We start from the raw sequence: 26880 nt of genomic DNA, 5'->3' as shown, positions 1-26880 counted from the left end.
AACCAATCTCTCTCTATTTCTCTCTTCTCCATTTGAATTTCAGGAATTCTATTTGTTGTATATTTGAAGATAGTAAGTTTCATCTGTGTTAGTGCCCGAGGACTAGGTATATTACTGACCTCGTTAAATCTTGTGTTCTTTCTTGTCTATTTTCTTTCATATTTGAGGGTTAATAGTAGTATTTATTGTGCTATTATTACTATGAATGGATATTCTGACTAAGAAGACTTGGTATTTAAGAGATCCATGTGATCCACCTCTCTTCCTGGGAATTGAACTTTGTGTGATTTTTAGTACAATAATTTACACGCTTCCGACCCTATTGGAACAACAGTCACATCATCACACTTTAACATAAGCCAAGTTTAAGGACTAAATGTTGTTTTATCCTAAAAAAAATGACCATTCTAAATTTCATTAATCTTTTTAACACAGTAAATTCAAATTGTCTGTGTAGTAAGTACACGGGTTTACAATTTGATCCAAATGTTTTAAATACCCACCACACATACCTAAACTAGCATTTAACACCTACTTGGGTTAATAGCCTAACGAAACACCTAATTGATAAAATATCGATACTTTAAAGCTGAACCAAAATATTTTAAATTTAAAATCCAAATGATAATCTGAACGATAAAATTAATCCGAGTTTTTTGAAGTTTTTTGTGCTTGATATATAGTAGGATGTTGTCCATTGAATTCAAGTTTTGAAGTAGCAAAAAAAGGATGTTGTGCCACTGGACTATTAGAAGTTGGTATTTTTTGCAACCTACAAGCATCCCTCTTTTATGCCCGATGCCTCAAAATATGTTTTTTGGGATGGTTACCATCCAATAAGAAGGCTTACAGATACTTGTATCAATCACAACCAATATGCATATCAAGATTTTTCTTGAATTTATCATTAAAAAACAAATTGAAATGTAATTTACGAGATATTGGCAATTCAGTTGATGGCGTTAAGTTCAGAGTTAACATTAATTTTTATAGGTTCTTATCATATCTTTTTTTATGTGATGCTAGATTATCCATATTTCCTCCCCAACTCTTAAATAGGAGGATAATGCATTTCATGCACTCAACTCCGTCTTCCTATACTGATAACAATACTGATGCCATTAACATTAGTTCGATTGACTTGTTCTATACTTGAATCTTCATATTTTCTTCAAGATTATAAGTACTAACTAAAATCTTTTCATTTTTGAAGAGTCGTATATATTTTCATATATTAATTTCTATTGTAGGGGTCAAGTCCTGCTTGTTCCCTCTAGATTCATCTCTGGTTGGATTTTAATAATTGCTGTTAAAATTCTCAAAAATTTTTTTGGAGTTCGATTAAAGATGTCAACCAATATAACAAGTTATATTACAACAGATGCAAGTTGAGTTGCAACTGAAGCTACATTGGACATATATTCGCACTACTATATTTATAAATAATTATGTAAAAAAATAATTAAACTTTAGTTGAATGACAAATTGAGTTTGCAAGTTATTTTTAAAATTTATTCATATTTAATTATTTTTTTAGATTTTATAAAATATAAAAAAATTTAGAACTTCCAATAAAATTTCAATATCATAATATTAATATTTTGTTGCAATAATCGAGTTTTCACTTTAATATATTTTTGTATTTTGAATTACATGTTTAACCTTTATTATATAAGAAGAACTTGGTTTTTTTTTCTGAAATAATATAAAATTTTTAATTAATTACGAAAATGGTATACGATCTAAATTATTTATGAAAATAAAGAGTTTTCTACAGTAACATCAAGTGTCGTCAACCTATCAAGTAGCACCATTCTAAATTCAACCCAACCATATGCTGGTCATTCTCGGGAGAGAAAAAAATAATTTTTGAAGTGATACCGCATGACACATTGGCGGCATAATATAATTTTTTTTAAAATACATGTATTTTCGATTTTATACACAACAAAAAATACATGGTGCAAAAAAAATTGTAATGTCATCTGACATGTTGGCAGTACCAATTTGATTTTTTTAAAACATAACATGCGTTGTAACACCAAGTCCAAGAGAAAAAAAAAGTGTTGGACCTTTGTTTTTCTTTTTCAACTTTTTTTTCTTAGTAGACTTTCATTATTTTTATAAAAATCAAATGGTGCCATCAATGTGTTAGACAACACCACAATTTATTTTTCGTGTATTTTTCTATCATGTATAAATAAAAAATACATGTATTTAAAAAAATTATATTGGTGTCGCCAATGTGTCAAGCGGCACTACTAAAAATTTATTTTTTCCTTCCCCGAGAATGATTAGCATATGATTGGGTTGAATTTAGGATGGTGCCGCCTGACAAGTTGGCGGCACCCAATATTACTGTAAAAAAATCCCGTTTTCGTAAATAATTTAAGTCTTGTACATTTTTATAATTATTTAATTATTTATTATTATTTTGATAAAAAATCGAAAAACTTAAATTATGAATGGATTCACTCTTGCTTAGTATAGTCCAACTTCTATAAATGGCTGGGTTTGAGTAATAATGAGAAGTAAAAAAGTTAATGGATTCAAGGTCCAATCAATTAGGATATATATTTAGTAATTTTATATTAATTTCGATTAAATTTAAAATCGAGTTAAGTCAAATTTTAAATAGGATAAATTCTCTTAGTATTGGTTTTTCTATCTATATGGCTCGAACTTGAGATTTTGCTTAATGGTGTCAAGCTTCTTACTATTCGACTCGACGTCCATTAGTAAGATATAACAAAAGGTAAATGTACATGAGAGGTCTCTCTTTTATAGGGATTTAATCAAATTATTCTCTCCGTTATTAAATAGATCAATTTAGTCCTTATACTATTAAAAAGAATTAAATAAGATCGAGTTGAAATAGAATTAATATTTATTGTTTAAAAAATATCATTTATTGTTTAACAGAGTTAATATTTTTTTAAAACTTTTCATGGTTCTATACGGGGGCAGAGCCAGAAAATTTTTCGAGGGTGGCCAGAATAAAGTTGTATATTTTTATGATAGCAAAAGTGAAATTTCACTGTTTTAATAACCTATATCTTTATAATTGTTAAAGGATTAAATCAATTTTTCTCATTCTTGGGGGCCAAAGTATAATTTTACCATATACTAATTTAAAATTTTAAAAATTATAAAAGGACTAAAGGTGAAATTTTCTATTTTAGATTGAACCATAATTGAAAAAAAAGTTCAAGGCATTTTTATACAATAAATGTTAACTGTATTACAATTTAAGCTTATTTGATTCTTTTTAATATTACAGTGACTAAATTAATCTATTTAATAATAAAAAGACTAAATTAATCCGTCTCTATAATACAGGGACCTCCCAAATACTTTCACCTATAATAAACTCACTAACTACAGTAAATATACTCAAAAGTTGGGGGGACTTTGTATTTAATGACCATAAATTTGTTCAAAATCAATGTATTATAGTTTTAATAAAATTACTAAATGTTATGATAAAATTAACAAGTTTGAGATTACTATCTCACAAATAGAATCTTAGAAAACTTTTCTTTTATGCATTGGCAAGGTGAAACCAGGGTATCATAAAATGGTAAATTTTTCATTTAGACCTTCTAAAATTTTTAAAATTTTAAATTAGTAAAATTGTATTTTATCCCTAAAAATAATAAAAATTTGATTTAATCCTTTAAAAATTATAAAGATAGAGGCTATTAAAATGATACAATTGTGTTTTTACTGTCGTCAAAATTACATTTTAATTTCGACCACTTAAAAGAATTTTTCGATTTCGCCTATGTGAGTTGAAAATGTAAAAATATCAATGTTGGTTTTTTTACAATTTAGTCCAATCAAGTTAGTTGAGGTGTCTAATTTTATATTTATGATTTCATTAAATACTAATTATGATGTAATAATCAATAAAGTTGTTTGAATTTAATATCATCACTTTTTACCAAAGTTCTGGTTAGATAGTTTTCAATGAGTTATGTTTTAATTTTAATTTTGTCCATATACTTTTTTTTACATTAATTTTTTATTATATCTGCTTTTTGTGATACAATATCTAGAATTATTCATAATCTCTCCTCAACTTTTAAATAGGAGGATAATGCGCTTCAACGCACTCAAACCCATGTCTTTCTATACTGACAATAATACCGATACCATCGAACATTAGTTCGATAAGAAGAAGAAGCTAGAATTCACTTTTTACGTTTATGGATATTTATTGACATTTAAAATCATAATAACTTTTATTATATACTAACTTTTATTCTAAGGGCGAAGCCCTGCTTGCTTGTTCCCTCTAGATTCATCTCTGGTTTAATTTTAATAAACTGTCATTAAAAATTCTCAAAAATTTTCTTTTGGACTTCGATTAAAATATGTCAATCAAATATAACAAGTTACACTTGGACAATATAATTCGCATTAATTATATTTATAAAATAAATTATGTAAAAAAAACAATTAAACAAATTGCTTATTTTTTCTAGATTTTATATGAAAGTATAAAAAAGAAAGAAACTCTTGATAGTAATATTTATTTATTTTTAACAATCTCAATATAGGTTTGATCATATCTGCTCTTTTGAAGATAACACAATGTGTTTAATTACCCATAACCCCTCCCCAACCCTTGTATAGAAAGATAATACGCTTCAACACACTCGAACCCATGTCCTCTTGTACTGACAACAATACCCATACCAATCGAGTTAAAACTCAATCGACTTAAAAAATTAAAATTTTAAATTTTTTCTAACTAAATTTATGTCTAACTAGTTGATAACATCAACTCAACCTAAGTATATAGATTTATAATAATAATAATAATAATAAACCAGACAATCCAGCAGCCAACAAGTCAAATGTTAAACCTAAACATACACTACTTTGAGATTGGTTGGGGGTTGAGTTTAATGCTATTATTATTGGTTGATGTTTCTAAATTAGAAATTGACCAATAACACCCTGTCCCCTACTTCACCATAATTCTTCTTTTATTTTTCTTGAAATATTCATGTCCGAAACGTAGATATAGAGATATAATTTTCAGAAATTTTCTATACCGAAGGTGAAATTAGAGAAAAAAAAATTGAGTTGTTTTTATGAGAGTTAAAATATAATTTTACTATTTTATTAGTTTATAGCTTTATGATTTTTAAATGATTAAATTAAAAATTTATCATTTTTGAGACCAAAGTGTAATTTTATCATATACTAATATATATTTTTATAAAATTTCAAGACTATTTTTTAGATCGAGTCAGACCAATATTGAAAAAACGAACCTAAAATTTTATTGAGGCCCGACCGGATAATGATGAAGTCTAATTATAATTACATTTTCCATAATTATGGAAGGATATTAAAAAAAATATCTTCCATAATTTTGCAGATGGTATTTTGTAATAAATGATACCACATTATTATGTACAACTACCATGACAGCATATAAGCAAGCTAAGAAATTGCCTCTATAAATTCAGAAGTGAGAATATGGAACCACAAAATAGAAAAAACAAATGGGTTTTTTATCTCAATTTGAAACATGTTTTTGGACCATCATCTTGTTCCTTTTTATGGTTCTAAATTGTCATGTAAATGAAGCAGCTTTGGTATTGCCTAAGAATGTAACTGTAACTGCAGTTTTTGTGTTTGGTGATTCAATTGTTGATCCAGGCAACAACAACAATCTCCCAACTATAGCTAAAGGCAATTTCTTACCTTACGGTCGAGATTTTAAGGACGGACCGACTGGACGGTTCTCAAATGGCAAGGTTCCTTCTGATCTTATAGGTAAAAACAAGTATATTTGTTGAGGGTTGATCAGTTTCTTTGAGAGAAGTCTTTGAAATGTCGTCGGTTGGGCGGCTGACTTGACCTCCAACGACCGAAGTTATTGTTCCCAAGGGAGGGTTTTGACAAAACCCTCTCCAGGGGACAATACCTTCTATTGTTGAGGAGTCCGATTGGGTAGTCTAACGAACGACACTTCGAAAACACCGACCAACCCTCGACAGTATCCAAATAATATCCTGATTTGCATATGTATGTGTTTAGTGTTGGTAAAAGTATCATAGAGGCCCTTGTACTAGGAGTCAATTCACATTTTGCCCCTTTATTTAAAAAAAAGGACAAAGTAGTCTCTGTATATTAGATTAAAGAGCAAATTGATCATTTCTGTTAAAAATTGCATCCATTTCTATTGTTTAAAACTGGCATGACTGACAGAATAACTAAATTGTTACAGGTGCTTACATACATGGACCAGTTTATAGCAGTAAAAATAGATGGAATTTTTAACAAAATAACCAATTTATTCTTTGATCTATCGTATAAGAACTAATTTACCTATCTTTTGAGTAGACGAGGCAAAATTCAATCAAACCCCTGCCTCCATGGTACTTTAACAGCTTAGTGTTTACAATTGTCAGGGACTAAAAAATAAATATTTCTATTTGCAGCTGAAGAATTTGGTGTTAAGGGATTGGTACCTGCTTATCTTGATCCAAAAACACAGCTACAAGATCTCCTTACTGGTGTTAGTTTTGCCTCTGGTGCTGCAGGATATGATCCTCTCACTGCAAAAACCGCGGTATATACATACACACGTACATGTGCATGTTCGTAGATGTATGCATATACGTATACGTATGGATCTCATTGTTATTTGATGTTTGCAGAATGTAATAGCGATGTCGGGTCAGTTAGAGCTGTTCAAGGAATGTATAAAGAAGATAAAAGGAGCAGTGGGTGAAGAGAGAGCTGCAACTATAATTTCAAAAGCTATATATATAGTGTGTACTGGCAGTAATGATATTTCAAATACTTATTTTTCTACTCCCTTTAGGAGACCTCATTATGATATCAATGGTTATGCAGAGTTCAACGCCCGCTATGCTAATCAGTTCTTGCAGGTACATACATACATACATACATATGAAGTTTTAACCTTTGATTGTATGAGCCAGAGGCATTATTGTATGAGCTAGGGGCCAAAATTTTGAAGCTAAAACCATGGGGGGTTTATGTTGCAGGACTTATATGGATTAGGAGCAAGAAGAATAGGGTTGTTGGGGTTGCCACCAATAGGGTGTGTGCCATCTCAAAGAACCATAGGTGGAGGCAAAAACAGGGATTGTTACGAGGCTGAGAACCAATTGGCAATTGCCTACAATGCCAAGCTCTCTGGTGTGATAGATTCTCTTAAAGCTGTTGACACTTTGCCTGACACAAAATTCATCTTTCTTGACATTTACTATCCTCTTCTTTCCCTCATCCAAAACCCTGCAAAATATGGTAAAATTTCTCTCTCATTCCTATCATTTAATAAAAGGTTTTTTCACTTTAGGTCTTGGCTTGAGTTTTAAATTAGTTTCCAAACCTTAAAATATTCTAATTTAATCCTCAAAGTATGTTAATGGTGTTGTGTCCTAATTGTTAGTTTTAGTGTTGAATATTATCTCAATTATTAGATAAAACTAGGGAATGCAAAACTCGAACTGCTTAATGAATTCTGAACTGATCTGCTTCAAATGGAGAGGATCTTTTTTATTTTTAAATTGGATGCATGGCGAGGCGGGTGGATTTTTTTTAGATAGTGGGTATGGAGCGGTAATGATAATTGTTTGCTCCGAGCCGACCCACTCCATTATATGAAATTATCATTGTATACATAAGCTATTAAAAGGGTACAATCATAATAACTTAATATAGGAAAAAATTCATATAATTTATGTTCAGATATTTACTTGTCTTTAAAAAAATTAAAAATATTAAAAATAAGTTGCAAAAAATTAAATTAAAGTGGAGTGGGATGGGGTGAACAAGGTGGGGATGGATCTATTCAACATCAAAGGAGTAAATAGTAGTTTTCAAGATTATACATCTATAGAGGAGTGTACTAGGTGATAGAGTAGAGCGTGCTAATTGTGAAGCGGTGGTGGGTTTAGTATTATCCACCCCGCCCTGCTTCATTGCCATCCCTAGGTATAACATATTTAAAGCACGTAGATCAGTAACTTGGATCTAACTTATTAAAAAAAAGGGATAAAGTAGCATTTAGTCGTTGATCAGTTTGATAATTATTTATAATTTGATCCCTAAACTTGGATTCGTATGATGATATGATACAATTATTTTTTTAAAAAAAAATTAATTTGTTTATATTTTTTTTACTTTTTAGATTTCATATTTTTTTAAAAATTTTAAGTGATGACGTGGTACAATCTTATAGTGTCACATCATCACACTTTAACAGAATCTAAATTTATGGACTAAATGTTGTTTTATCCTAAAAAAGCCCCTTCTAAATATCATTAATCTTTTTTAACACACCAAACTCAAGTTGCCTCTGTGGTAAGTACACGGATTTACAATTTGATCCACATGTTTTAAATACCCATCACACATATCCAAACTAGCATTTAACACCTATCTGGATCAATAGCCTAACAGAAACACCTAATTGATAAAATATCAATACTTTAAAAGTGAAATAAAAATATTTTAAAATATAAAATCCAAATGATAATCCGAACGATAAAAATAACCCGAGTTTTTTTTTTTTTTGCTTGATATATAGTAATATGTTGTCCATTGAATTCAGGTTTTGAAGTAGCAACAAAAGGATGCTGTGGCACTGGACTAATAGAAGCTAGTGTATTTTGCAACCCTACAAGCATCCCTCTTTCATGCCCAGATGCCTCAAAATATGTATTTTGGGATGGTTACCATCCATCTGAGAAGGCTTACAAGATACTTGTACCAATCATAATCAATACGCATATCAATGAATTTTTTTGATTTTACCATTTAAAAAATAAAACAAATCGAAATGTAATTTACAAGATATTGGAAAATTCAAGTTGATTGGCATTAAGTTCAGAGTTTAATCGAGTCAATCATATTGATGGTAAATTCAAGTTGATTGGCGTTAAATTCAAAGTTTAATCGAGTCAATGATATTGCTAGTAAGTTCAAGTTAATTGGCGTTAAGTTTAGAGTTTAATTCCGATGAATTCCGATGAACATATCATTTTTCCACCAGTATTGATGCGTTTCGGTATCGATATATTTTAAATGTATCGCGTCAAATTTATTGACTTCTAAAAAAATTTAATATATGTATATGAAACATACTGATATAATTGGTGCAAACCGAAATGAAAAATATAAATTAAGATTTTAATTTATTATCGAAACGAGAAGTATTGATTGATACAATCGATACTAATACGAAATTGACCGATAAGTTTGAGGACCAAATGGGACAATGATGGTATAAGATATTTTCATAAAAAGAAAAAAAGTGTAAACAACATTATCCTATTTTGATTGTGTATTTATTATTTCATTAAATTCGACACTGAAATATAACGACTTTCATTAGAATTTACAAGTAGAGCTACAATGTCTATGCATTATCCTTCTGTCCATCACCTCAAGTCGTACCATTAGGTTTAATTCCTTAGGGAGGGGCCCAACATTTTGGAGTATTCAATTTCTTTGACTTTCCATAACTTGTATGTTAGGTTAAGGTGTAACAGCCCGATAGTTACGGGTGTCGGAAAGTATATTTTCGAGACTCCGTTTTCGTAAAACAGATTCGTAAATATTTTTACGTTAGTTGTGTAGTTAAATAAGTTCTGGTTAGGTGAATTTGCATGGATTAAGAGTAATTAGATATAAGGACTAATTGCATAAAAGATGAAAGTTGAATTATAGATTAAAGAAAAAGTAAAGGGACTAAATAAGCAATTAAACCTTATTTCAACAAGTGGATGGTAATAGTGATTACATGTGTAAAAATAATATACATATGTATATATTAATAAAATATGTATTACTTAATATTTAAGTAAATATATAATATAATAATAAAATAAATATAATATAATAAATAAGTAAATGAAATAAATAAAGAAAGGAAAAAGAATAGAAAGAAAAAAGCAAAAAACGAAACAGGGATAAAAGAAAGGAAAGAAAGGAGAAACGAGGGTTTCAAGGTTTCAAGTTCAATTGTTTAGTCAATTTAGTCTTTTTTTTGTAATTTTTATGTTTTCAGAATCTCGATATTAAATACTACCCGATCTATGTTGAAATTTTAGAAATTATTGAGTTTTCAAATGTTGACTATGTTGAATAATTTGAGTATTAGGGATTAAATTGATAGATTTTTAAGTTAGAAATGAAAAAGAATTTAATTGTAGAATAAATTGTAAATTTTTGAGTAATAGGGACTAAATTGTGAAAATTTTGAAATTTAGGAATTTATGTGAAAATAGGGAGTTAAATTTAGTCTAAAGTGGAATTTGCATGAAAATAAAGAATTAATTGTGAAGAATAAAAGTTAGTCTCGGTTTAGAGACTAACTTAGAATTTAGACAAATGTTGAGTAAAAAGTTGAAATATTCAATATGAAATTTAAATTGTATTGTATTGATAAATATTAATTGTTTTAATTTTGTAGCTAATGTCGTACCGAAACTCTCAACTAAAAAGGGAAAAGATAAAGTCGACGAGGAATAGCTCGAAATTTTTGGTTTATATTTCTATAATCCGAAGCTAGTTATTAATTGTTATAATTTTTATTTAATGTATATAATAAGTGTTGAGGTGAGAATATTTGTGTTTTGCAATTGAAATAGATTGATTTGGTATATGATGAAATTATTGAATTTATATTGATTGAATTGGATTGGAATATATATTATGAATATATATGTGTAAATGCAATATTGTGCAAATATGATATTGGATATTATTATTGGAAAGTGAAATTAAACCCTATTAACTGTATCAGACTGAGTCGGATATAGATGGCATGCCATAGGATTAGAAGAGTTCAGGGATTTCTTTGACTTCGAGTCGAGATACTGGGTGTCAATCTATTACTTCGGGTTAATTCGATGAGGCACTGGGTGCCAATTTACTTCAGTTTAGCCGATGAAACACTGGGTGTCAAATTATTACTTCGAATTATCCGATGAGGTACTCGGTACCAAACTGGTGTGTTTTGGTTGGATTCGTGTATCCGTCATAGTCCGAGTCGTGTTAATAGAGGTGATTAAATGAAATGATACTATAATTGGTATTGGAAAACATTGAATGTGAAAAGCTATTTGAATAGTAAGTATGAGAATTGAATATGTTATAAATGATGTATTGATTAATTGATTAATTGAAAGATTAATGTTGTTGTGTGATTAAATGTATATATTAAATTATCTTGCCTTTAATATTTGGATTATAGAAATACCACTGAGTTTATACTCAGCGTACGATTTTGTTTTCCGTGCGCAGGTTAGGTACTTAAATTTGATCGCTGATTCAACATCCATCAACGATCCCGAACTCAAAACGTGGTGATGTTTTTCTTTTTGTGTCGGCATATACCTAGGACGTCTAAATGTTAACTCTTTTGTGAGTTGGTTGTAAATAAGATTATAAGTTAATATTGGTTCATTATATACATAAGAGTATATGTTATGTTAAGGCTATTATATGACATGTTTTAAATTAGTGCATAAATGAACATGATATAGGCAAATTAGAATGAATTTGGTATCTTTACAAATTGGATTTATATGATGTCTTATTCATGTGTTTCGATGATATAATTGTGGTACCTATAAGGGTACATTGGTTAGATACCTAGGTTTACTGTTCTGACATGTTTTGAATGTGTTTGATCTGAAAAGTCCGGCAATGTTCCGTAACCCTGTTTCGATGACAGATAAGGGTTAGGGGTGTTACATAAGTGATAAGATATAATTTGGCCCCTGAATTTGTTCGTTGTACTTAATTGGTCCCTGAATTTGTATTTCGTCAATCAGGTTGGTACCTCCACACTAACATCATTAGTTTCTGCTGACATGACACATGATGTTTTGAGAGGTTGCCACATAACACAATTAGATTCGCTAGTAGTGCCACATCACCAGAAACTAATGATGTTAGTGTCGGGGTACCAATCTGGTGAACGAATACAAATTCAGGGAACAACTAGGTTAAAAAAAAATTAGAGAGGAGATGACAAATTATATATTACAAATTAAGAGAGGAGATGACAATAACAAAATCTGAACTATGATATTTCGAGTGCCGACAAAGAACTTAACCATTACTCCCTTGTGTTACAGATAAAGAGTTGAATTTATTAATAATCTATTAATAATCTGAAGAGCTTTTGTCCGTGAACGAGTAAGTAGTATTCTCATTACTAGCAATGTTTATGAAACAACTAAAGTTTATATTTTTTAACTTCAAATTAATTCGACTTGACTCAACCTATTTTACTATTTTAAAATAAAAATATTGTTATCCTTTTAAAATTTAACTTCAACTTGACCCGATTCGATTAATGAAGAGTTCTATTTATCGCCCGTGACAATACTAAAAACATGAGTCAATAATAGATGAGGGTTAATTGGAAGATGGGAGGGTTGGTCCAAAAATAAAAGTCTTCCACCGCCGTCCTATTAATTCTCTACTACATTACATATCTCATCAAATCACCTTTTCAAGCTTGGTGGACCATACAACTGCAAATGGGGTGAGTTGGATTGGTTTTCTTGGATTATGTTAATTTTAGTGGGAGTCCATTTAAATCAAATTTTAAAATTTTCAGTTAATACGCTATTATCCTTTTATCTAAAGGTTGAGGAGCGATTCTGAATGATTCTGTATATTGTATAAAAAAAAGAACAGATATGATAAAGAACTTATAATAAAATTAATGTTCAAAAAAATTTAAATCTTAAATTTGATAATTGTTCTTATATCGATGTTTAAATTTCCTTTTAATCAAGTTAGACTTTAAACTTAATAATTAGACTTAAAATTTTTTTTATCAAGTTAGTCCTTAATATTTTCTTGAACACCTTAAAACACAAGATTACTGGATTCGAATTTTTAAACACCTTAAAACTTAAGACTGCTAGATTCGAATTTTAATATAAGAACAATTATCAAAGTCGTGGAAGAAGAAACAGGCTGTAATTCATTTATCATAATGTATAAATGGGTACAATGAGAGCATGTTTGGTTGGATGTATTGGCTATGCCAATACACCCCTAATCGGTGGGCCCCACATAAACTCATGTTTGGTTCAGTGTATTGCCTTAATGCACTCCTATTACGTTACGGATGTAATCCATATTTTCTCTGCTTTAACACCGATTCCCAATCCCTTCCAAAAGTAAGGATCAGCTAATCGGTGTCTGTTTTACCCTTCCCAGCCGAAATCGATCTCCACCCCACTCTCTCCCTCTCCCTCCCAACATCAACAGAAGTTGCCAGTGAACCAAACCTCCACCCGCTCAGATCTTTCGCCGACTTTCATCTTGGCATCTTGGCATCTTTCGCCAACATCAACAGAAGCGGCAAGTGTTTCTTCTCTTTTTTTACTTAATTTGGATTTTTAATTTTCTTTCTCATGATTGTTTTGTCGACAAAAAACAGAATTGTGTTCTTCAACTATGGTGGGTTTTGTCTGTTGAAATTAGGGTTTTTTTGGGATAAATTTTGAATTCTCCTGCATTTTGATTCTATCTTGTATCCTTCACAGTTGTCTGTTGAAATAACTTCTATTTGCTCTTTGCTCTTTGGTGTTTCATGTCTGCTGCCTGATTAAGTTACATTCTGCTGCCTGATTAAGTTACATACTAGCTTCTATTTGCTGTTTGGTGTTTCATGTCTGCTGCCTGATTAAGTTACATCTAATTACATGTACATGTAATTTAAAACGTGGAAGAGAAAACCAAAATCGTTCTCTTGAAATGCTGTGTTTATATTTTATTACAAGAAACAATAACCATTTATCTGAGTTTGCCAATTCTGCGAAGTGAATGGCAACCACTGAATTGAAAACACTTTGGGTTAAAATGTCCCTATACTTCTCCAATTCTTAAACTTGATTTTGAAATAAAAATTAAACATGATTTTTATAATAAAACTTATTCTTCACAGAATTAAATTCCTACTATAAATTTTTTAAAAAATACAACCACTATAAATTAAATTTCCTACTTTGAAATTTTCAAAAATACAATCACTATAGACATATTTTAACCAACACTATGTAATCCTGAAGTGTTAACCCCCCCACGCCATGATAAACACCAAATCATTCTTTTCAACGCAAATTAATTAATTTGAATCATTGGTACATCAACAAAACACACCATACCACTGCAGAGCACTGGTGTATACATTTATTTAAAAAAGAAAGTAAGAAAAACAAAATCTTTGTGTTATTACATGTAGGAGCATACGTGTGTATATATATATATTACATCTTACTATATAAGACATGTAAAAGGAGATAGCAGTAGGTTGGTAGGTAGGGAAGGGTAGCTAAATGAAGCAAGGTAGGCCTAGGCTGTGCCAATAGTGCCCAAGTCTTGGTTGTCATCGTTGTTGGGAGAGGGAGAGCCAAAGATAGGGCCACCTTCGCCAGTAGGATCTTTCACCTTGTCCTCCAGCCTATCAACCTGAATGCCACCCTCATCCTCCTTGGACTTCAGCTCCGTTTTGCTCTTATTCTCTCCTCCTTGTATTGATTCATATATCGTTGCCGTCTTCGACTCCTTGGGCAATGCTCCTTGTGCCCCTGACATTGTTTATTTACCTTTTACTTTCTCTGATCAATTTTTGGGAGTCTTACATTGTTAAATTCTAGGAGTTTTATTTTTCAGGAAACTTGACATGAATACATCACTTTTATATTTGGGGGAAGGCTAGACACACAGACTCCAATTGAGGAGACTGTGAGGGCAATGAATTATGTAATTGATAAGGGTATGCATTTTCTTTTGGTATTGCAGTGAGTGGTCTGCACAACAGATTGCGGAAACATGGGGAGTAGCTGAGAGGTTGGAGTCCGCTTGCTTCTGGAGTGCTTACTGGAAAATACAACAAAGGAAATAGACCACCTGACAGTCGGTTTGCTTTGGAAAATTTCAAAGTAAGAATCACTTCACATTTGATTTGTTACTTTTGATTTTGTATGCTTTATTGATCTTTTTATCTCAATTTGAACATAACTGCTTGTTGAATTATAGGTTCCTTTTTCCTCGTAAGGATATATTCTTTTCAATGAGATTGATTTTAGGCTATGTTTCACTATGTTTTGTGCTTCTTACGAATCTAACATATTGTTTATGCATATGTGCTTGTAATAAATATAATTTCTTGCACGTTTACAGTTGATAAATCTCTGGTGTCTGTATCAAAAAACAAAACAAAAAGATCAAAAACTCAACTGTATAGTGGACTAATCTGATAAATCTCTGGTCTCTGTTGTAGCATATGTTAATTATTTCTATGAGACTAATCTTTTCTTTTTCTTTTATCATAAAATAAATAAAATATGTTGCAGTTAATAAGAATAAATTAATGTAATTAAATTATTTCATTAATAAAATTTAATAACTGGTCCACCTCAAATTTTATTGATTACTCAACAGGATGTAATTGAGTTAGGTTTAATATATATATTTTTTATATTTTTATTGCATATTATAAATTATTAAAAATAAATTAACCGGCTGGTTCGATTATGAATTTCATTAATTGAGTAAAAACTGATTTAACTTATTTTAATTGATTTAACTGAAATCGATAAAATTAAATGTGTTGATTAAGTTGATTCAATCGGTTTACGCGAACTTTGTCTATTTTTATCCAAATTTATATAAAATTAAATGTGTCGATTAACTAAAAAATGATAAAACTAAAAAAATACAAACGTTGACACCTTATGTCAATTAAAATGCATATCATTAATTACAATTATTTTATATGACAAGTCACACATTATAAATAAGATGAATATGAAAGAAAATTTCTTTTTCCTTTACAGAAAAATACTGACCACATTGTATGACTGATACAATCAACTAAATTCGTAAAGTAATATTTTAAAGGTTTGGATGAGACTGAAATTGCAAAATAAACTAATAAATTATTTTTAAATAAAAATATAAAATATAAATAAATATGTATGATTGATACAATCAACTAATTTCGTAAAGTACTATTAAGCGAAAGCACCTCTAATCCAATAAAATTTAAAATACTTTCTTTGATAGCAATGGCACTAATAATAGTTCAGTTTGTTTTCAAGTGTCGAGGTTTTATTGATTGTGTGTTCTAATTTTAATATGGTGCAGTAATGGCCCGTCTGCCTTTAATTGCACTACGTGAGAGGCGTAGAAGAATTGGTATTGCATTGACACTATGGTTGGAAATCTGTAGAATTGCGATTTGGTTCTTATTTAGAATGGGTGCCAGCCTTAGCCTACAGACTTATAGACCAAGGATTAGGTCTTATACCTTAGATTTTTATGCAAAACGGGATTATGTGAAAAGGCTTGTATATGCTAGTGATGAGACTTGTATTGAACAAGTTAGGATGAATAGAACTGCCTTTTTTAAACTATGTGAGATGTTAGAATCGATAGGGGGATTGAAGTCGTCAAGAAACATGCTTGTTGATGAGCAAGTAGCAATGTTTTTACATATCATATCCCATCACCTGAAAAATCGAGTAATCAAGCATCACTTTAGAAGGTCCGGGGAAACTGTAAGCAGAGCTTTTCATAGTGTTTTAAATGCTGTCATACGCTTACAAGATGTCTTATTTAAAAAGCCGGAGCCAATTACAGCCGATTCTTCTGACACAAGGTGGAATGGTTTAAGGTATTAGACTGAGTTTTATATATAGCTTGTACGACATTTAGTTGACTAAAAATGACATGATTATTCTAACTCAAGGTTTTATATCATGTGATATAGAATTGCTTAGGTGCTCTTGATGGAACCCACATCAAGATTAGGGTGCCAACAGTTGATAAACCTAGATATCGAACCCGAAAAGGTGACATAGCAACAAATATGCTAGGTGTTTGTACACCTGAGATGCAATTTGTTTATGTTCTTCCTGGTTGGGAAGGTTCAGTTGCCGATGGACGGGTGCTTCGAGATGCCATTAGTAGAAGATATGGACTAAAAGTTCCTCGTGGTACAGTGCATAGTTAGAGGAATTTGAATTATTCATTGAGATCAAACTTTGTTTGCTGAATTAATCATTTTTTAAAAAAATTATTTTATAGGTTGTTATTATCTAGTTGATGCTGGATACACAAATTGTGAGGGATTTCTTGCACCATTTAGAGGACAGCGATATCATTTGAACGAGTGGCGTCAGGGTTATCAGCCAAGTTCTCCGCAAGAGTTTTTTAATATGAAACATGCCTCAGCACGTAATGTCATTGAAAGATGCTTTGGCTTATTAAAACTTAGATGGGGAATACTTAGAAGTCCATCGTTTTATCCTGTAAGGGTGCACAATAGAATTATTATTGCATGTTGTTTGCTCCATAATTTTATTCGAACCCATATGAGTATTGATCCCATTGAAGCGGAGGTGGGAGAAGGATTACCTACTAATGTGGTGGATGACGATGAACCGAATATCACAAATATTCATCCATCGGATGCTTGGGCAACTTGGAGGATGGAACTAGCCAACCAAATGTTCGATGAATGGCAAACATCTAGAAATTAGTTAGGTTTAGGGACAAATTGAGTTTGAATTGATAAGTTGATGTTATTTTATGTATCTAGTTTATGAAACTTTGGTGGTCTTTGATTAAAATTCTGTATTGTACTAAACTTTGTTGAATTATAATTTAATTATCTTTTCATTCAGCATGTGTTATAAATTTAAATTTAGTATTGAACTACCGATATAATATTATAAATTGTTCACCTTTTGATTCATGATATTCAAAATAGTAAATAATGTTAATTTGTTTTTTTTTCTTAAGAACAATATGTCAGGTGTTCCACCAACGGGTGCTTCTTCTCAAGCTTCTCGAGGAAGCAAGAGAAAATGGGTTCCAGAAGAGGATGCAGCCTTGGTTTCTTGCATGGTGGATTTGCACAATGTAGGAACATTTAATGCTGATACCGGATTCAAAGCCGGTTATTTGAACGAGCTAGAGAAAATGCTAGAAAAGGCTTTACCAGGAGCAATGTTGAAGGCGAGACCAAATATTGAATCTCGGATTAGGTGCTTAAAAAGGGAATGGTCAGTCGTCTACGACATGCTTAATGGTCAAAACAACAGCGGTTTTGGTTGGGACGAGCATAGGCAGCTCGTTGTTGCTGAAGATGTAGTTTGGGAATCCTATGTTAAGGTAAAATGTATTTCAAGTATTTATTTGCTTTTTTACAAAACTTATAACTAATATGATTTCCTCGTTTTTTTCAGAGTCACAAAGAAGCCTCTCAGTTCAGACATCGTTCTTTCCCTTACTACAACCAGCTTACTGCCATATACGCAAGAGATCGGGCGACTGGGAAAGACGCTCAAACAGCTGCTGATGTTCTTGAAGAAATACATGCTGAGGATGATCGTACTACAGATATGAATGAAGAGAGAAACACATTCTATGACTGCAAAGCTGACGTCTCTTTAGACGACATGGATGTTTCCGGTATGGATCCGCGAGGAGATAGAGATCAAGGGGGTTCCTCATCTTCAAACAAGAGAAAAAAGAAATATGATGCTCGTGATAATGTGTATGCTTAATTTGAGGAGGCTGCCACCTTGTTAGGGGAAAAAATCCAGGCCGTTGGCGATAGAATCAGTATGAGTATTGCCTCCGAGGTGGTAGTTCAGCAGAAGTCTGAAGAAAAGATGGAAGAGAAAGCTTCAAATTTATATTCAGCCTTATGGTCAATTGAAGGTTTAACCGACGATCAGCGGTATGATGCTTTGAGTAAAATTCCCGATCATCCAACTCAAATGATCGTTTTCTTCAGTTTACCTTCTGTTGCCCGATTGGAATGGGTCAGAAGATTTCTTTCTCACCATTAAATATCAATGTTCAAACTTTTTGATGTTGTAAAACTTTTGAACATATTGATTATGATGTACAATTTCATTTTCATCTAACTTTTTCTTAGTATAAGTTAATTATGTTTATGCAGAATATAATTTTCAAGTTATATATTTAATAATAATTATGTTAATTTATATTTTACAGTATCATATATTATGATTTGAGTAAATTAATATAAGAATATTAATTATTAAGAATTTTTTTAAATTATATAGTTTAATTAAAATATATTTAATAATAATTATGTTAATTTATATTTTACAGTATCATATATTATGATTTGAGTAAATTAATATAAGAACATTAATTATTAAGAATTTTTTTAAATTATATAGTTTAATTAAAATATATTTAATAATAATTATGTTAATTTATATTTTACAGTATCATATATTATGATTTGAGTAAATTAATATAAGAATATTAATTATTAAGAATTTTTTTAAATTATATAGTTTAATTAAAATATATTTAATAATAATTATGTTAATTTATATTTTACAGTATCATATATTATGATTTGAGTAAATTAATATAAGAATATTAATTATTAAGAATTTTTTTAAATTATATAGTTTAATTAAAATATATTTAATAATAATTATGTTAATTTATATTTTACAGTATCATATATTATGATTTGAGTAAATTAATATAAGAATATTAATTATTAAGAATTTTTTTAAATTATATAGTTTAATTAAATATATTTAATAATAATTATGTTAATTTATATTTTACAGTATCATATATTATGATTTGAATAAATTAATATAAGAATAATAATTATGTTAATTTATATTTTACAGTATCATATATTATGATTTGAGTAAATTAATATAAGAATATTAATTATTAAGAATTTTTTTAAATTATATAGTTTAATTAAAATATATTTAATAATAATTATGTTAATTTATATTTTACAGTATCATATATTATGATTTGAGTAAATTAATATAAGAATATTAATTATTAAGAATTTTTTTAAATTATATAGTTTAATTAAAATATATTTAATAATAATTATGTTAATTTATATTTTACAGTATCATATATTATGATTTGAGTAAATTAATATAAGAATATTAATTATTAAGAATTTTTTTAAATTATATAGTTTAATTAAAATATATTTAATAATAATTATGTTAATTTATATTTTACAGTATCATATATTATGATTTGAGTAAATTAATATAAGAATATTAATTATTAAGAATTTCATTAAATTATATAGTTTAATTAAAATATATTTAATAATAATTATGTTAATTTATATTTTACAGTATCATATATTATGATTTGAGTAAATTAATATAAGAATATTAATTATTAAGAATTTCATTAAATTATATAGTTTAATTAAAATATATTTAATAATAATTATGTTAATTTATATTTTACAGTATCATATATTATGATTTGAGTAAATTAATATAAGAATATTAATTATTAAGAATTTCATTAAATTATATAGTTTAATTAAAATATATTTAATAATAATTATGTTAATTTATATTTTACAGTATCATATATTATGATTTGAGTAAATTAATATAAGAATATTAATTATTAAGAATTTTTTTAAATTATATAGTTTAATTAAAATATATTTAATAATAATTATGTTAATTTATATTTTACAGTATCATATATTATGATTTCAGTAAATTAATATAAGAATATTAATTATTAAGAATTTTATTAAATTATATATTTTAATTAAAATATATTTAATAATAATTATGTTTAAATATGATTAAATTATTTATTATTGATAATAAAAATCTTATTATAATTTAAATAACAATAACAATAATCATTTACCAAAACAAATTTATGCTAAGGGTATTCTAGTCATTTTAGTTTTTTCTATTATGCTATTACACCTCTATTCCATTCAACCAAACACAAGATTACTATTACGCCTCTATTCCATTATATTCAACCAAACAGTGGATTAGCTATTACACCTCTAATCCAATACACCTCTAATCCCAATACACCTCTAATCCAATACGCCTCTAATCCAATACAGCGAACCAAACGTGCCCTGAGTGTTCAAACAAACTAACAATCAATGCCATTACATTGAGACACGTGTATTGAGCTATCTGCTAAGCCAACGATAAATGCTACTCCGACCTAATAACACCAAAGACGCAATTTTTCTTTAATCAAAATTAGTTAGGTGAATTTAAATTTTTAAATTTTAATTAATTTTGAGTTTCTAAAATATTTCAAAGTCTTATTTATTTCAAATTAGAATTGCCAGACAAGTTGGAGTTAAAATTTTATCTATTTTTAAGGTTAATGTAAATGTTGCTATAAGTAAATCCACCTTAGTAACTATACTTGTTTTTATCAGCCTTGGTACCTAAATATGGTAACTAAATTCTGTAAAAGCGTAAAGATATTACACTTTAAAATTGTACATTATTATTAAAAATAAGAATTTATATAAGATCTTAAAAATAAAAAATATATTATTTAAAAATTTTCAAATAATAACATATGGCAATCTCAATGTGAGTAAAAATAGAGTCAAATTGTATTTTACCCCCTAAATTTTAAAAATAAGCAAATTAATTATTTTATATTATATCAAAGAGTAAACTAATTCTTTTTGTTAAAAATTTTATTTATTTTTGCGATTAAAAATTGACATGACTAACAAAATAAAATAGACAATTACACACGGTATAACACGTGCCCCTCGTTTTGAGGTACAAAGACCAATTTTTAATTGTAGAAATTGATTAATTATTTAACAAATAGATCATTTTGTTTTTTTATCTAACATATAATGACTAATTTACCCATTTTTTTAGTAAAAAAAAACAAAATATAATTCAACTCCATGAAATTGAAAAACTTTCAAATTCTTAGTAAAATGAACAAAAAAAATTACAATAACCCTTTGCCACTAATAGCAAATATCCGAATGTCAGTCTTCCTTTATTATCAGTGGAGGACTGTCGGCAACAAATCTAACACAAAAATGGCAACCAATAATACTTTCAACTTTCAAAGCATATATATAAGATATACAAGCAATCAGTACATGGCCTATTATTATGAAAGAAAACCACATTTATCCTCTAAAATCTTCAAACCCTTAATGCATATAAGATTCATATACATAACCTAATACTCCCCAAGCAAAGCCTACAAAACCTCATATCTGATACTTCTGACTCTATTAACTATAATCTCCTATATAGAAATGGGCAAAAAAAAATAACTATATACAAGTGGAATCCAGCTTTATGATATTCTCTAACACTGGGGAATATATCAACGAAGCTTATTTTGAGCAACAGCTTGGCATAACTCATCTTCGTAAAATAAAACTCGATTCGAAGCCAAAGATTTGCATAATGGTTTAGGGAGAGTAGAGGGTACCATGCATCTCGAAGGGAATGCAGAATCTTGAAAGAGCACTGCAGCGATTTGCCTCAACTCGGTGACTTTAACACGAGAAGGTGGCCGCGGACCGTGTCGTGGAGCTTTTGGAGTGTGTGGGCTTTTTAACATAATACCTTTGCCTTCTCCCTTGCTGGAAACAACACCCAAAACGTGAAGAAACATACATGGTTATATAATATGATTCATGCACTAATGGTGTGTCCAGGATTGACACTTTTTTGACAGCAAAAGCAATGTTAAACAAAAGGCTTTTGCCATCCAAAGGACTTTTGGCTGCTACGTGCGTTTCAAAAGCACTTTTCAACCGTTACAGTAATGCTAAACTAATCCTAAAAAGAACATAGGGGGTGAGATGTTTTAAAGCTTATCTTTCGAGTTTTATGGAATCTTTTCTTGAGGGCTTAAACATTATAGACGCTTACCTCATAAAGGGCCAGTGATCGGTAGGCCTTGGTGTCATTGTGCTAAGCACCTCTTGCCTTGAACGATCAGGTGTTGTGTAATTAAAGTGAAATTGTCTTGCCTGGGAAACCTGAAACCAATGAACATTAATGGTTATATAATATGATTCGTATGCTAAAAGTGTCTTTAGCATTGCTTTTGACGGTCCAAAAGAACTTTTTGAAGCAAAAGCAACGTTGAACAAAAACCTTCTGCCATCCAATGGCTGATAGGTGCTTTTCAAAAGAACTTTTCAACCCTAACAGCAATGTTGAACTAATCCTAAAACGAACATGCATTCAAAGGGAGAGAGATATCTTACAGCTTTTCTTATCCTTTGAGAAACATGAAAAACAGCCCTCAGCTGGTCATGGTGCAAGTGACAAAGTATTTTAACCTTAATATTTCCAAAAAGAAAAAGATTGGAATCAGTTTTCAGGGGGGAAAGGGAAGATCTCTATATAATAGAAAGCACGCAGCTTCAATCTTGCAAAGTAACAGAGGGATGCATATAAAATAATTTCACACCTGAAAATCAAGATTTTGGTTGCAATGTTCCTTCGTGCAGAAGCTATATAAACATGCATCCATAGTGTCTTTTACAGATATCATATCACAGTCAACCATGAACAATAAGTGCAACAACATATCGAAAAACATGCAGATTAACCTCAATTTATATCCATGTAAGCAAACAATATTTTGCCATTGATCATATACCCAGAAGATTGGTTTTCAGAGCACATACCAAAAAATATAATACAGTCAACTCTCTCTATAACAACCCCATTTATCTGCCAAGATTTTGTCTGTTATAAAGAGGTGGTTGTTATACACCTATAATAACATGATAATTGTTGTAAACCTACCATAGAATTCGTATCATGAATTTTCATGAGAATTATGTTCAAAAAAGAAAGTGGAAATAAAATAAACAAAAATAGAAAACATATAGCAAGTACATGTGTTATTGCTTTTATGCATCTTTGATTTTACATAATTTCAGATAATTAATTATAAGTTTATATGATGTTCAAAATTCATAATAGAATATTTAATTAGGAAATTTAATAATTTATGGAATTAATATCTTTAGTTCCACTCTTTGAAGATTATTTTCATTTAATAAAACATAATTAATAGACTTTTCATGTGAAATTTAGACATTTAATTGAAATAATATTTTAATTAAAATATTTTTTATATAATAAATTATAATTAATAGGCTTGTTTATATGAAATGACTATAATTTTACTTAAAATTTCAAACAATATGCTAGTATAGAGAACTAATTTATTAAAGAATGTTCTTTATAACTATGGCTGTTGCTTTTATAAGTAAAAAGATGTTATAAAGGGTTAAAATAAAACATAAAAAATCGATTCTACTAGAAACCTGACTGTTATAACGAAATACTACTATAGGGGGTGGCTATTATAGAGAGGCTGATTGTATAAAGAAAAAAAAACTTCAAAAGAAGATTAAAGATTAAATAGAAAACTTATGTGATTAAAGGAATCCTGCTTCTGTTAAAGTCCGCTTTCTATCATGCATATTATAACAATGAATAACAGGTATCACTAGGTAAAGGAATGGAAGCAAAGCCAACAAAAAGTTATTAACATGCAACATGATTCGTGAAGGATGCCCATCATGTATGCCACCGACAAATAAAGATCATAGACATGACCAAGATGAATATAAAGCAATAATTTGGTGAATTCTGCAGCATCTAAACCAATGTCCTAAACAATTTTAACCTTGTAATGTTAAATAGAATCTATATACAACCATAATCATCACTATATAGAATGAAGAAGCTGTAAAGCATTTTAAGGCCATATAATACAAACTGATTAACAAAAGGGTGCAAATAAATACCAGTAAATCCATAGGAAGAGACTCGAGCCTTGACTCTGATTCAAAGTTTTCAGGCCGAGGCGTCTTCGGAGTCCGCACCAAACCATTCTGCTTATGAAAATTCACTGGCGATAACATCAAAGGGCTTTCCTCAATAACCTTACTTTCCATCAAAACATTATCATCCTCTGCTTTCTTGGTATCCACTGCAACCCTTTTCTTCCCAAGATCGGTACAAAACTTGGAGGCCGAAGCTTTATTGTATCGAAGATGAGCAAGAGTACCTGGTTTCAGATACTTACTGCTCGAGCTCCTTAATCGCTTGTTCTTTCTTGCTGTTTTCGATTCCCTATCGACCGGAGACTCTTTTCCCATACTTTTTTTTTTCACCCTTATTCTTTTCCTTGTATTCTAAGCTGCCCCTCAACTATATACTATTTTTTTCCCACTGATGTAAGCCTAGTGTTTGAGTAATCACACCTTGTAACGAAGGGCCATGAATTGAAATTCTAAAACTTGACATTCAAATGAAAGAAAAATCATAATTCTCCATTCATAATATAACAGAACTTAGTTCTTTTATTTCGACTCAGAAAAATCACAGATACAAAATAAGGCTTAAGAAAAGTATCAGAAACAAAAAAGCTCAATTTTCTAAGTAAATAAAACTCACATGATTATGTTGAAATCGTCCTCGATTGATCTCCGCTGCAATTCCAAAACTAGAAATAAATCAGCCGAAAGAAAAACAGTAAGAACTTCATCAATCAAAAATAAGAAAACGAAGCCGAAAGAGAAAAAAATCCTAAATATTGAAAAAAAAAAAGATAAAGTAGCTAAATAAAACAAAACTCACATGATTATTTCCAAATCGTGCTCAATTGATCACCGATGCAAATTCCAAAACTGGAAACAAATCAGCCAAAAGAAAAGCAGTAAGAACTTCATCAATCAAAAATAAGAAAACGAAGCCTAAATATTGAAAAAAAAATTGCTAAATAAACAGAACTCACATGATTATTTCCAAATCGTGCTCAATTGATCTCCACTGCAAATTCCAAAAAAATCGAATAAACAACAAAACGAAAAACAGTAAGAACTTCATCAATAAAATGACATGGAAGGGAAAACATCCTAAATATTCAAAAAAAAAATCGAGCAAACAGATAAACTCACCGATCTTAAATTAGCAGATATTTCCGTGTGAAAAAATAGGAACAAAAAAATTTTTGAGAGCGAAATTTCATAAATGTTGAAATTTTAGTGTGAGAGTAGGTCTAATCGTGCTTTTAGAGAGAGAAACTGCGAGTTAGAGGGAAGAGATGGGGCCGCTAGGGTTTGCTCTTTATTTGAAATTCTCTTAATTTCCCGCCAAGTTTTTCAAGAACAGTTTATATATTTAGAAAGGTCCAATTCAAATTTCATCCCTCTAATTTATAACAATTTATAAATTAATCCTTTTAATTTAATTTATCATAATTTAATTCTCGTACTTTACAAAAAAATTAAGAAGCTAGTTCATTTGTTCATAAATACATGGACTTAAACTGCCGCGTTTTGCAAATTTATTGTATATAAATTGTTAATATGCTAATATTTGTTAATACTATGTACATAATTTATTGAATTGCTAATTTTTTATGCCAACAATTTAATAACAATATGTGTTGAATTATTTTTTCCTGCATTTTAATTTTATTATTTTATTATTCGGGTGGAGAATAAGAAAAATCATACCAACGAGGCTTTGGCTAGATTGTTAAAACAGATGTCCCAAATCATTAAGACCCAGATTATAATCTTACCATGTACAGTTGCGATGTACTGATCTCTATTCCACCTCGTGTACATGCCACATGTCGACTTGGTCCGATTATCTGATTCTTCATTCACTGTGCTTTATACTAACATATATTTTGACTTATACTATACTAATGATCATATTGTATTTGTAATTGTAATATTCTAAAAAAGGCACGATTTGATTGCTTAATAAAATGTTGCATATATTGCATTATTTGAAAAAAAAAATCAAATTGAGAAAAAACAACATTATAGTATTGAATCGAAATATGGATAAAGTTTAGGGATTAAAAATGTAAATAAAGCCTTTTTTAGTCAATTTGTGACTATTATTTAATAAACCCATTTTTTCTTCCATTAAAATGGAATCCAATGCTTAGTTATTTAATAGGTGCCGAAGGCCGCGGGTAACTCCTATCATTTAGGGGTGT

At 29.6% G+C, this 26880-nt stretch overlaps 3 protein-coding genes across 9 annotated transcripts; 1 reads left to right on the top strand and 2 right to left on the bottom strand.

Moving 5' to 3' along the window:
- The first annotated feature begins 5480 nt into the window (after positions 1–5480).
- LOC107909470 (GDSL esterase/lipase EXL3) lies at positions 5481–8878 on the top strand. 2 transcript variants are annotated; one of them, XM_016836991.2, is made up of 5 exons: positions 5481–5793; positions 6462–6592; positions 6681–6914; positions 7035–7296; positions 8606–8878. In XM_016836991.2, exons 1-5 carry the CDS (start codon positions 5520–5522, stop codon positions 8800–8802), a joined length of 1098 nt encoding a protein of 365 aa, XP_016692480.1. In that variant the 5' UTR covers positions 5481–5519; the 3' UTR covers positions 8803–8878. The 2 variants fall into 2 exon arrangements, with proteins under 2 accessions (XP_016692480.1, XP_040945456.1); XM_041089522.1 differs by having other exon boundaries at positions 5492–5769.
- Positions 8879–14250: 5372 nt separating this feature from the next.
- On the bottom strand, positions 14251–14647 carry LOC107908236 (uncharacterized). Its single transcript, XM_016835474.2, has one exon. It carries the CDS (start codon positions 14617–14619, stop codon positions 14377–14379), a length of 243 nt encoding a protein of 80 aa, XP_016690963.1. The 5' UTR covers positions 14620–14647; the 3' UTR covers positions 14251–14376.
- Positions 14648–21933: 7286 nt separating this feature from the next.
- LOC121215263 (F-box protein At4g35930) lies at positions 21934–25978 on the bottom strand. 6 transcript variants are annotated; one of them, XM_041089516.1, is made up of 8 exons: positions 25823–25978; positions 25660–25694; positions 25503–25552; positions 25320–25368; positions 24668–25161; positions 23108–23182; positions 22767–22876; positions 21934–22474 (listed from the first exon to the last, which is right to left on the bottom strand). In XM_041089516.1, the coding sequence occupies exons 5-8, from the start codon at positions 25019–25021 to the stop codon at positions 22213–22215; spliced, it is 801 nt and encodes a 266-aa protein (XP_040945450.1). In that variant the 5' UTR covers positions 25022–25161; positions 25320–25368; positions 25503–25552; positions 25660–25694; positions 25823–25978; the 3' UTR covers positions 21934–22212. The 6 variants fall into 6 exon arrangements, with proteins under 6 accessions (XP_040945450.1, XP_040945452.1, XP_040945451.1 ...); XM_041089518.1 differs by having other exon boundaries at positions 24668–25155; XM_041089517.1 differs by having other exon boundaries at positions 25320–25354.
- Positions 25979–26880: the final 902 nt, after the last annotated feature.

The sequence above is a fragment of the Gossypium hirsutum genome, chromosome D03 (assembly GCF_007990345.1).
Source record: "Gossypium hirsutum isolate 1008001.06 chromosome D03, Gossypium_hirsutum_v2.1, whole genome shotgun sequence".
Classification (NCBI taxonomy): domain Eukaryota; kingdom Viridiplantae; phylum Streptophyta; class Magnoliopsida; order Malvales; family Malvaceae; genus Gossypium; species Gossypium hirsutum.
This window is presented reverse-complemented; position numbering and strand designations above follow the sequence as displayed.

Bases quoted from the DNA above. Each gene is read 5' to 3' on its own strand.
- LOC107909470 (XM_016836991.2), top strand. From the start codon at position 5,520: ATGGGTTTTTTATCTCAATTTGAAACATGTTTTTGGACCATCATCTTG. The intron at 6,593-6,680 runs GTATATACATAC...TGATGTTTGCAG, and splicing joins CTCTCACTGCAAAAACCGCG to AATGTAATAGCGATGTCGGG. The intron at 6,915-7,034 runs GTACATACATAC...TTTATGTTGCAG, and splicing joins ATGCTAATCAGTTCTTGCAG to GACTTATATGGATTAGGAGC.
- LOC121215263 (XM_041089516.1), bottom strand. From the start codon at position 25,021: ATGGGAAAAGAGTCTCCGGTCGATAGGGAATCGAAAACAGCAAGAAAG. The intron at 23,183-24,667 runs GTATTTATTTGC...GGAAATATTAAG, and splicing joins CTCTTCCTATGGATTTACTG to GTTAAAATACTTTGTCACTT. The intron at 22,475-22,766 runs GTAAGCGTCTAT...TGTTGTTTCCAG, and splicing joins GATCACTGGCCCTTTATGAG to CAAGGGAGAAGGCAAAGGTA.
- LOC107908236 (XM_016835474.2), bottom strand. From the start codon at position 14,619: ATGTCAGGGGCACAAGGAGCATTGCCCAAGGAGTCGAAGACGGCAACG.